At 43.2% G+C, this 12,008-nt stretch overlaps 1 protein-coding gene across 9 annotated transcripts in view; it reads left to right on the top strand.

The window, feature by feature from the left end:
• Nucleotides 1–12,008, top strand: part of ADGRL3 (adhesion G protein-coupled receptor L3) — a 359,731-nt gene that overhangs the window by 280,315 nt on the left and 67,408 nt on the right. For all 9 annotated transcript variants that reach the window (XM_080378662.1, XM_080378666.1, XM_080378664.1 and 6 more), the window contains 2 exons: nucleotides 1,624–1,690; nucleotides 3,112–3,203. In XM_080378662.1, coding sequence (XP_080234788.1) covers nucleotides 1,624–1,690; nucleotides 3,112–3,203 — 159 coding nt within the window. The remainder of the gene's footprint in view (nucleotides 1–1,623; nucleotides 1,691–3,111; nucleotides 3,204–12,008) is intronic.

Below are 12,008 nucleotides of genomic sequence, written 5' to 3' on the forward strand. Positions count from 1 at the left end.
GGGATGGCGGGAGGACTTTTTCCAGGGACTTAATTATCCTTGAAACCTCTATTCTCTGTCAAATCTAGTTGCAATTGGGTGACATTTCAGATGTTATTATGGGTGATACACAGATGTCATGATCACATAAACCCTTTCCTATAGGAAATCAGACTCAAATGGTTTCTACTCACTTGTGTTGTTCCATTACCAGCTGCATCTAAATCACCTTGAACTTCAGCAGTCACAGAGGAAACAAGATTTCCCTGCAGTTGCTCTGAAAGCCTCTGTTTGCCTCTTGCATTAAGATTTCGATGCTGTCACATGAAGATTTTGGATGAACAGCTGCAGAGGCAGTTCAGGAGTAACGGTCACGGAAGTGGGTATTTTAATTTGTGATGAATAGCGGTACAACTATATATATATCGATACATCTTCAACACTGACGAGACCTGAAATTTATATGGTATTGGGAGGGAAGTGAGAAGCTTTCTCTACATTTTTAAATTTATTCATATCTTGGCTTCTCCCAGTCAGAGAGGTCCAGGGCATGTTTTATTCTCTTGGCAGGTGGCTCCTGCTGATCTCTTCCACGGAGCTGCTGGCACAGACCTTTCTGCCTGTTGCAAAGTCCGTTGGAAGGGAAAAAAAATTCAGCATGTGCACCAGAGCTGTCATTTGTGAGAGATGCTATCTCTTCCACCATGATAAATTAATGTATACAGTTGCTGTCACTTGCTTAATTACGAAATTCCATTGGATGTTTAGTATAAGAGTGGTTTTGTGCTTTCTTAGTCCTCTGTGTATAAATGGAGCTGTGATTTGCAGTGTTGCAAACACGACAAGATATTATTATTTTAAACATCGTGCGAAACTTTCTTTGAATTTATATTCATCTGTCTTGTAACCAGTCACTTCCATTTTATCTTCCTGTCACCTGGAATGAACTAGGAATGGAAATGTAATTTCCCAGGGGTCTTAAAAAATGTGGGGAGTATTAAATGCAGTTGAAATTAAGTGATTAATAATTTAGTTTTAGGCCATGAATCAACTTCATGTGATAGCACGTACCATATGCAACCCTTGAAACATTAGTGGAAACAAAACACTCTGGAGGTTCAAGGAAATAAAGTGCTCAAAAGGGGAAGCTGCTGAACCTAATTAAACCTCAGCCTTCTGTTATCCAAATTGTGCTTCCTATTTGCACCAAATTTGCTCTGATCTGCTGGCCTGAGAAATGTCATCTTGCTTGACAATTGACAGACAGCTTGTGTTGCATTAGAGCTGAAGAGGGAAGAGGAGCTTAAAGCGAAGAAGCAGCTCCATGGTTCCTCATCAGACCCCTTTTTTAAACCCCCCACAGTTTTAAGGTTTTTTTCCCTACAGATGCAAAAAAGCGCCTTAGCAACTAGGCCTTGTGCCATTTTCTTCCTGCTTCCTCCAGAGGTAATTATCTTACTCCATCAATAGCACTGTCAGAAATTGGGCACATAATTCAGCATTTAAATGAACAAGCAATGTAATATTTCCTGTCTCCCACCGGCATGTTTTGCAGCTCACATTCTTCTCTGTCACTTGCTCACTCCTGATGTATGTCCTGGGTGCAGTCCTTGAATGCCTTCTCTTCCCTGTGTTTCATTACAGATGTTGGCTCCGACTTGACACCTACTTCATTTGGAGCTTTATAGGACCAGCGACCTTGATAATTATGGTAAGAACTCCTAATTAACTACTCCATCTCTCAGGTCAAGAAATAAAACTTTTGCTGTCCCTTTACACTTTATGTTTAATTTACACAGATTAATTTGAGAAAGGCATGTTCTTCTTTGACCCCACCTGGCACAAGCAATTAGACCCTCGTTATGAGCAGGCTCTTGGCATTGCAAAATACTTGCTCAAAACGGGCTGGGGAGCTTAGGAGTGGACACTTGCAGAGTTTGGTTTCTGCCATTGAATGTTTAGAAATGCCAAACTTTGTGTTGATGCCCCTCACTGCCACCCCCCGCCCCCTGAATTCCAGAGTGAAGCTTTGCCTTGATCATGGAAAAAAAGAGAAATCGGCGCAGACAGGGGTGGGAGTGGGGCCTGGGGGGATGAAATAAAGTCCAAACTGGAAGAGCGGTTTGGTGGGGGTTTTTCCACCCTGGCAGAAGTTGAAACTCGTGCGACTTCACAGTTAGCACGTTGCTAGCGTATAGGCTAACACAGCAGCAAGGTAGAGAACCCAACTGTAGAGGCAGCTGGAGTTTTCTTATACTTTAATCACTACAATATGGCTTAAATAAACCATCCTTTGTTTTGAATAGGCTACAGTTTGGCTAACACAGCAAACCAGGCGCTCTCACTTCAATGCAGACATTGTCCCTGCTTCTTCTGCAGCTGGGGGCCGTTTCAGCAGCCTTCCACATCAGGGAAGGGGCCATGCCACCAGCTGCAACTACTGGATTTTTTTCCCCTCAAGCAATTCATTCATAAAAAGATATCTTCCCTTTTTGATTATGTCTCAAACCCTGGCCTGGGCTTACGGGGGAACTCCTTTTGAGGAGTTGGCAGCCTTGTTAAGACTGAGGCATTGAAACACCATCACATCTTTTACAAAACAAATCAAACTATTTTTCCTTTTTACTTTTCAACTTTGCATTGTGCTCAGCATCTTTAGCAGCTGTGATTACCCTTTACCACCTCCTCTGTTACACCATATTTAAAAGATATATTCACAGAAAAAGATGCTTTTTTGCTTCATTTCACTGGGGCCAGTTAAGCAAGATGCTTGGAATGATTTTCACAACTGTACACCTCTCAGACACAGAAGAGCCATTACAGAACATATTTTTAATTTTCCATAATGTTGTTTGAAGCACTACAGTTGATGTTGGAGCCAGCCCTGTATCAGTAACATATGCAGTGCCACAGCTTTGGTAACGCTGTGGCATCGCCCAGTCCTGCAGTCTACAGGCCAGCTCACAGTATAAAATGCTTGGCAATTTTCTGTGCTTCAGTCACTATAAAACTGCAGTGAGAGCTAATTTTCTACAGCAACTCATCTGTTACACAGAAGCAGAGGACTTTCTCCCCATCACATTGTGCCATGTCACGTAACCCTTTTTTTTTTTTTCCTCCCCCCCATTTCAGCTTAATGTCATCTTCCTTGGGATCGCTCTCTATAAAATGTTTCATCATACTGCCATACTGAAACCTGAATCTGGATGTCTTGACAATATCAAGTAAGTGGCTGGGTTTTTTTCTTTCTCTCTGCCTGTTTCTGTCATTTGCTGTTTATGCCCCCCTTCCTCTCTGAGGAGCGTACAGTGATAACCAGGGGCAATACTTTGGTTATGGTGCTGCAGAACAGTTTCTAATAGGTACCAATAAGTGGCTGATGATGAAGCATTGTCTTTATTGGGATTTGGCAGCCAGTAGTGGCATTTTCCATTCAATTTTGCATGAAAGAAACAAAGTTGCATTTGCTGTCCTTGAAGCAGGTAGCCTCCTACTCCCTCTATGTTAAAGGAAATCATGCCTGATAATTACCAGCTAATTATTGCAGTCTCTACAGGGAAGGTGTTGAAATTGTTGATCATTGCTATTTCTCTGTGCTGTCAGAGCAGCAGCCTTGCTGCTTTTCTGTTTGTTTTGGCCCCTGACAGTTTTAATGACCAAAACTTCTCCACGGAATCTGATTAGTTCTGGCAAAATTACTGGGGGTTTACCTGGGGGTGCCCTCATCAGAGGATGTGCTTGCCAGCCAAGGCATGTTTTGACCTTGGACTTGGTTAACATCTGAGCCTGGGCATCTTACTGTCTAGCAAGCTGCTTCATTATATTGATAGAATATTAGTCCCCATCAGGGCCTGTTTATTCAGGTACCTTTGGCTTTAATTACTGGCTTCAAAAATAGAAGTGGGACTTCAGGTGCAGCGCATGATAAGATGGGGAGCCTGCTAATTAATAAAACCTTCTAATGAACTTCAGGAGGAAGAAATTGTGGGGAGTCAGAGTTTTACTGCCCACCCAGGAAAGGAGAGTGTTGTGCAACACAGCTGGAAGTTGGTTCTCTCCTCTCTTCTGTGGTGGGAGCAGGAGGAGAGGCTGGAGGGCAGCTCATTAGGTGGTGACTGAATTGCACAGTTACAAGGCAGTTTTCAGCAAGGTTGTTGTTCCTACCGCTGAGTTGCTCTCACAGATGCGGCTTTAATTTAAACTAGGTCAGTCCCCCCTTAAAACTTCCCCAGCAGGCAAGGCTTGCAATGCCACTGGCATGCCACAACCTCGCATGGTCCTTTGGGTAAAGTTTTCATTTCTTAAGCACAGCTTCTTCTTCAAGGTTTGGTAGGAAAGGGGACTGGAGCCTGTACAAATGCAGGAGACCCCAGCGACCTTGGGATCCACAGGGTGCTCATTTGACGGTCTGTCCCTGCCCAAGTTGCAGGCAGGCTGCTCTACAGCATGGCTCTGTTTCTCTTGCCATCAGCTAGAAGATGAAATTGGAGGAACGGTCCCTTCTGCATGTCCAGGACTGATCCCAGCATGATAGTCTTTCATTTGGCCTTGGATGAGGCATTAAAGGAATGGTACATTTCATAATACTTATTAATATGACTACTCGTCATGCATTAGTGCTATAGGATTGCTCACTGAGAACAGTCTTTCTAAGGTTACCCACACAAAATCTGTCTAGAAAGCCTTACAGTATGACATTTAAATTAAAAGGGGGGGGAAGGGGGGCATATAATTAAAGCAGAAATAATAATTGCTGACTGAATAATCTTGCTTGTGCTAATCCCTAGTATCTTTGTTTAAAATGCCAAGAATTTATACAATATCATTATAAAATACTGTATAGGTTTTTCATCAGATGAGAGTCTATTCCTGATTTGACTTCATTAAAACGTTTTGAAAACACAAGCAATTAATATACTTCTAAGTATGTTGCTGATACCCTTCCAATTGTGTTGCTTCATTACAAATGATGTTCTTATGTTTGAAAAAATAAGAGAAATATAATATAAACTCACAAGGACCACAAGCTCACCCTAGGAAATTTATCAAAACAAGAATTTCAGAAGGGACTTGATTGTAATTTCTGAATACCTAAGCAGGATCAAGTTAAGTCTCTAAATCCAAGGCGTGTGTTGTCTCAATATCAGATATGCTTGAGTTAGGAAGAGCTGCACATTTGTAACATAGAAGGGAATTTACCTTTGAGGGAGCTTTCCTAGGAATGTGAGGGACTTGCAATCCCTGAAAAACTCTTAGGTAAGATCATAGTAATCTTCTAGGTAAAATTGTACGCCGTTTCTAGGTGAGATCATGGTCTTCTTCCAAAGTCATTGATTCTAACTCAGTTGCAAAATGTGGATGTGGTACAGCAGCTCTGCAATAAAAAGCCACAGACCACATTATTTCACAGGTGAGCCGGAGGATCCTTTCTGAGCTTACCTCCTTGGCTCTGTACGGTTGGTGAAGAGACACCCGGATCTGTTTCTCAGGACGTGTGCTGTCTTTGCTGGCTCTCAGCGTGGTTCCAGAGCCTTGCATCTTGTCTTATAATTAAAAAACCAAACCAAACTGAGGGTCTGCATTGGAGGGCCCCTTGCTGCCGTCTGAATGTGACAGCTTTACGGCACATGGGGAGCTGAATGGGATTTTTTTTCTCCTAGTTCATTTCCTAGCAGTGCTCTGTCTTAGGCTGTGGTGAAGCTCTCGCAACATAAATCCTGAGCCTGTTCAACAACAGCAAAATACTTGATTCCCTATGGCAACGTAAAAATAAAGGCCATAAAATATTTTAATAGGCTGTTAATAAGCGCCCCTGCAATCTGGTGCTTGCCTATGTCACTTTAGAGGTTAGAAATACATTATGAAGTATAGAAAATAGAGAGCCAAATAACTCCACTTAAATTAATGAACTTGATAAGGGATCAGGTGTCACCTGGGATACCTTTAATTACTGCACCAACAGAAAAGCCATTCAAAGGGCAGTGCCTGAACCAGATGCTGTGTGGCTGAAAGTTCTGTATGCACTGTGCAAAGTTGTAAAAATAAACTTCCCTAACCTTCAGGAACAGTCCCTGTATTATTGTGCCAGCATGGGAGAATCTGACATTCCTGTGGTGGAGCACTGGTAAGGGGTTACCCGGCAAAAGATTTGATGTGTACAGAGCTGCTTTATTTTTCACCCACTTGAACTTTTCCAGCTTAGCCAAGCGCTTTGAAGAGGGAAGTAGGGTAGCCACATATGTGGGTCCTGCTCCTTGTGCCAAGAGCACCCTCCCTGTATGGCAGGTTGGTACTGAGCTGATTCAGTAGGCTGCACCCACTGAGACAGCAAGGTTTGTGCTGTCATCCTGCTTTTGAGGCATGTATCCAGGAGATGTGAGCTTGCGTACATGGGATACGTTGTTCAGAGCTGCAGGAATTGCTGTGCCTGCCGGTGATGCCAGGAGGGCCAAGTAGCTCCTGTATCGCAACAGATACTGGTCACCAAAAGTAGCATGTTTTTATGTAGGACCTTTTGAAAAAAATCAGTTTGACTTCTTTCTTCAATACATTTAAACAGAAATTGTAAGGATTCACCCAGGGTGGGGATCTCTTCTGCCTTTTAAAGATCTCTTTAGTATGAAGTGACGCAGATAAGAACACCAAAACAGCTGCCTCTTGGGTGGTAAATTTGGGTGGTACATGCAAGTTCTGCCCATGCCTCCCCAAACTCAGCATTGGAGGGGATTTTCCTTCCCAGCCTTTTCCAATGGCTGTTTCTCGGTGTTTGAGGTCCACTGTGGCTCTTTCATCTCTTCACAGCTTGTCCACAAACAAAGCTGGGCAGAGATGGGCAGCAAGGAGTATCATTTAGTCTTTGGTAGCTCTGCCCACATCACTTGTATCTCACTCGTGGCCCACCTGAGAATGTAAGTGGGATGCAAAGGGTACGTGAAATTGCTTGTGAGCACAAACTGATTCACTGCAACAAATGAACCTGGGAAGGCATTGTTTCGGAGCGTTGATTCCCCAACCCCTACAAGCTTGCAGGGAAGACGGATCTTTCAAACCAGGGACTACATAAGCTTTTGAGATGGCGAAAGCCTGCAGTGCTGCTCACATCTGTAGCCTGCAAGGTAGAGATTATAGGCATATCAGTGCAGTATTGATGCGCTCTTGCTAGCAGATGGCTGCACGCAAGGACGTGTTACCAGCTGGGATACTTTAGAGCAGCTGTGAGGCTGTTTTACCGGAGGTTGCTGCCGTGTGGAGTGATTTCTGGAGTCGAGCAGCTTGAAGTCTCTCCTCCGCACTTTTCCATTGTGCCAGGTACATACTAGATGTGTGAAATGTCTCAGACTGTCATAGACAGGAGCACACTGTATCTTTTTTACATTCACATTCCTGTAGGAAGCCTTGTGTACAAAGGAAAATACATCTACATCTATATGTGAACAGTCCAGCACGATTCTACAGTTTTCCATGCATCAACTCCTTTCTGGGTGGTCAGGCACATACTGTGGTTGCTTGTGGTCCTCACACACTTAAGTTTTCATCTGACCTGTGCCAGATGCTGCAGCTCAACAAACCTTCCATGTGTTTCTGAATGCATAATCCCCATTCTCTGTGCGAAATGGAGGGTTTCAGATGAACCCTCTCCCTAAATGCCTCTTAACTGTAGTACAGTGCTTGTTCTGCAGCCATTTAAATACTGCTCATTTGGGTCGTCATGGTGTTAGTAAAGAGAAGAAAAGAGGGGCTACGCTGACGGTAATCCAGATGTTCTTTTCACCGTATCTACTGAAATCTGAGGTCCTGTCTTTGCTGTGTGCTGTTACTGTGCGCATTGTGAGGCACATTAGTTACTGACATGGAAAACTGGTAAAAAATTGGGTGGGTGGGAAGAGCAGTTATTTAGCTGCCAAAAGGCAAGTTCTCTAAGCAGATTGAAAGGATTCATCAATGGGGCTGAGCAGCTGCCACATCTGAGGTTACACAGGGCATGTCCAAATGGCTGGAGGGGAGAGGGTGAAACCTCCTTTCTCCTAGCGTAGACCAGAAGCCATCCTTTCTCTTCCTTACAGACGTAACCTCTCCTTTGAAGTTCCTGCGGGCACCCCTTCCCTCTCCCCCTGGTGCTGCCTGGCTGTGGTTGGGTTTGTTAGCATTTCCCCCAGCCAGACCAGACTTCCTGACATTCTTCTGTGCTGCAGTATGTGGCAACGAGATTTTATTTTATTTGCTTTGGACAGGCATTGCGTCGTCTGTAGCTGCCAAGCGCAGTTGTGGATCTGCTAGAAAGAAGGCAGGAGGTAAAGGGATTTGTCAGCTCACTTCTCCTTTTGTCCCATTTTATTGCAATATTGTTTTAGCCAGGGTATAGCTTGGCTTGTGCCATAGGCCACCTGGATGCTTTTTAGAAAGCACAACTCATGGGGACCGCTTTAAAGTGGAGCGTGTCAGGCTGTAGTTCTGAGTTTGTTGGAAAAGCTCAGCCAGTGCAATAGAAACCCACCCAAAAGTCATCCTGGAAATTTAATTTTCTTTCAGACAGGGAGACCCAGAGTCTTAGCTGGAAGCTTCTTTTGTTGCTAAAGAAGCACTATTAATTAGAGGCCTTGAGATCACTTAATCCTGGCATTAATCACTGTAGTTTTGTTGCAGCTTTCTTCCCTCTTGTGGAAACCTGCTCCCATCCCATCTTCTGCAACAATAGAATAAACACTGTATCAAAAAATTCCCTGAAATTCCCTGGGAAAAATGTATTTATTCCAAACACGTGGGAGAGAACATTTTTAGGTGTTATGGCCAGATTCACAAGAACACACACTGAAATCCCATTAATGCGGATGATGCAGAAATGTTCAGCACTGCAGCCTTCAGAAATCGATCCCAAATGACCAAAGTGAGCCCCCCTCAGCTTGCTGGCTGCTGTGGGAGCTTCAAATGGTCCGGGGCTAAAGGAACACAGCCCTAATTTAATGGATAAATAAAAAAGTATATGTTCTCCCAAGTTTCTGACTTGAAACAAAGCTCACACCATATACCTTTATTTTTTATTTTTTTTTTCCATGGTAGTCTTGCTCACAGGCTTACAGAAATAAATCTGAGAATGTGCAACCTAAAGGCCAAAAGTAGGAGCCAAATGCAAAGACTCAATGTTGATTATTACTATATAAAACTTGCAAAGCCCAGTCCGGGCTCTTTTAAGAAGTCTAGCCCAGGCTGGGGGAAGTGAGGGGTGAGGAGTATCAGGCACAAAACTGAGAAGCCCCTTTTGAAAATCTGCCTCCTTCCCAAACATTTGCCATATCCCACTCTCCCCATATGTTGTATGGGTGTAAGTGATTATCTGCTCATTTTCTTGCTTCAACATATGTATTTTATTTAGAGAGACATGACTAATCCCAGCCCCCAGATTAGCTTGTTGTTCTAGTCCTACGGGTTTTCTTAAGTCATAAAAAAATCCTCAGAGTTAGGTAGAAAATTGAAAACAAAGGTTAAATAGAACTTCCAAAAATCATCTGAGGAAATGTTTAAATTAAACCCTTGATTTAACACAGCAGTATTGTGCTGGCAGGAACAGAGGTTTACCAGTCTAGTTTTATTTACTCAGCTGATTGAAATGCAGAAAAAGTAAACGTCCTGGGTTTGGTGCAGAGAGGAATGACTTAGACTTTTGAAAACGCAAGATTTCTTCTCCTTTGGTAGGAAGAGCTTACGTTACTGATGCAGAACAATAATTTGTAGCAGGTATCCTTTTACTAAAGGAAGATTAATTTGTGCTTAATTCTAGCTATTTTAGAAACAAGGGAAAGTAGGGAGACAATAAAGATTATGTTGTATTTTTCTATTGAGATTTAAACTGGTATATTGGTTTCCAGATCTTTTTCATTTAATCATAAGACACTACAGCTTGGAAATGGTTTGTGATGCCAAAGGGTCTGGAATTGAATATTGCGTTGGGTTCACCCAGGGGACTTGGCTTGCAGAACAGCAGCACTTTAATCCTTCATTACTTCTGGGTTTGCGGTTGCTTGGGAGTGCACAGCGAGGCCACGGTACAACGAAGGGATCCAGCTCTGGGAGCATGCCCAGCGCAGCCTCTGGGTGCAGAGGGCCCGATCCTCTATCTTCAGCGTTCTCATTTCCCAGCGAAGTCAGGGCTGAGGGTCTGTGGCAACGTGCAGACTCCTTCTTTGGAGCAGCAAGCAGGGAGAGCAGGTTACGTGCACTCATGCAGCTTCAGAGAGGTGCGTGTGTTGGCATGAATGGTGGAAAAGACGAGGTACAAAAGATTTGAAATGCAAGCTAGTGAATGCAAACACTTACAGGAGCCACAGTGAACCTCTGTTAAACGTGACCTGAAACCCTGACTGGCCATTACCTATAACTTACAATGTTAAATAAAATAGCAGTGCCTGTAAAGAATGAGCTTTCTGTTAAGATTTTCATACAACCCTACTGACAAAATAGAAAGACTCTGAGCAAGCTGTTCGAGAATAGAGCACTGAAATTTCTTCCCAGCCAGCTGTGCTATATGCAGCATTTTTGGACTTCTCTGACTTTTGGGGGCAGCAGGCTCAGAGCGCAGCACCTCCAGGGATGCCTTTTGGAGAGGATTCATCCCTGGATTCCCACTCTAGTAAAAGATAATATGATCCTAGGGAACAAAAAGGGACCCTGAGCCAGTGTTTTGGTCTGGATAAACTGATGAGAAATGAAGTGTGTGTTTTAACAGTGCTTTGGATGGGCAAGCAGCGTGTTCTCTGTAGCCAGAAGACTTGACAGCAGTATTTTGCAAGGATGACCAAGTGATCTGGGTAGTTCTGAAAATGAGGAAAGCTCTTTCTCTTCCTTGGAATACTTCCCCCTGTGCGAAGTTTAGATGTTAGCTGCAGAGTACTGAGCTGGGCATTAGAAACTGTCTGCCTTGCTTTCCTTATACAGGAGCTCAGGCTATGATCTCTGTGTCTCATATGGCCTTGATGCCTGTTGGTCAGCTGAGCATCTCCCTGGATCCTGTGTAAGAAAGCACCATGCTTCCTAGGCCCCTGGGTAGCTCAGTGCTGCTCCTGTACAGCCTTCCTCTGTCTCTCTGCGTGAGCAAACTTTGAACAGGCAGCCTAAAGCAAACCCAGAAAATTCACTTGAAGTTGGCACAGAATTAAGTATTTACAAGCTTCCTACCAAGAAAAGATACAGCACATTTATATTTTGCCAGAGTGCAGAGTCTGTGAGCACCTTGGAGACAGAAACCCTGCCGATGCTAAAAAAACATCTGAGATTGCTTTTCTGTTTGGGTGCCTTTTTCACCCAATGCTGTTATGGCAGCATCCGATTTTGTTTGGTGCAATCTGCTGCTGTTTCAGTTTTTCACAGAAGGGTTTGGTTAATATCTGACTGTTTTGGCTTTCAGTTTTGTTGTTTATCTTTGTTTTTTGTAATGGCTTCATTAATGTTGAATGGTGATTGTAAAGCACTGATCTTCCGCTGACAGGTGTCGTCCTTTCTGAATTAAGAAAAAAAAAATCAATCAGCAGTTATTGATTTGAGACAGTGTCCTGGAAGATATTAAATACCTAAGGTCTTTATGTGAACCCATAAATCATGATTATTGTTTTAAAAAGCCATCCATTTTAAGTATTTTGTCAGCAAGCCCTGTTGGTGCTATTTGGATAATACAAATGTGTCTAAAGGCTTTGCTGAATCTGTATCATGTGGAAATAATCAGATATGTGGTTATACATCAGTGTGGTTTGAATAATCATGCCATACCTTTGCAAAGTTAGGAGGAAGGAAATAAACAGGGTAAGCAATTCTTGAGGGTAATTAATTACTTACAGAAAATGAGATGAGCTTAACAGAATTGCTGTTTCCAATTGCAATAACTAAGAACAAATCTCAGAAGGCAGCCCATGATTTCCTCAGATGAGTTGAGGGGGAAAGGGATGATGCTTTGGCAGAAGAAATCAGGCATAGGTTGCCCCAGATCCTGGGCTTGGGCATCACGTAGGGCCAGAGAAGGTTTGGCCTGATTTGTCTGGATA

Source organism: Falco punctatus (assembly GCF_963210335.1).
Source record: "Falco punctatus genome assembly, chromosome: 1".
In the NCBI taxonomy this organism is placed as follows: domain Eukaryota; kingdom Metazoa; phylum Chordata; class Aves; order Falconiformes; family Falconidae; genus Falco; species Falco punctatus.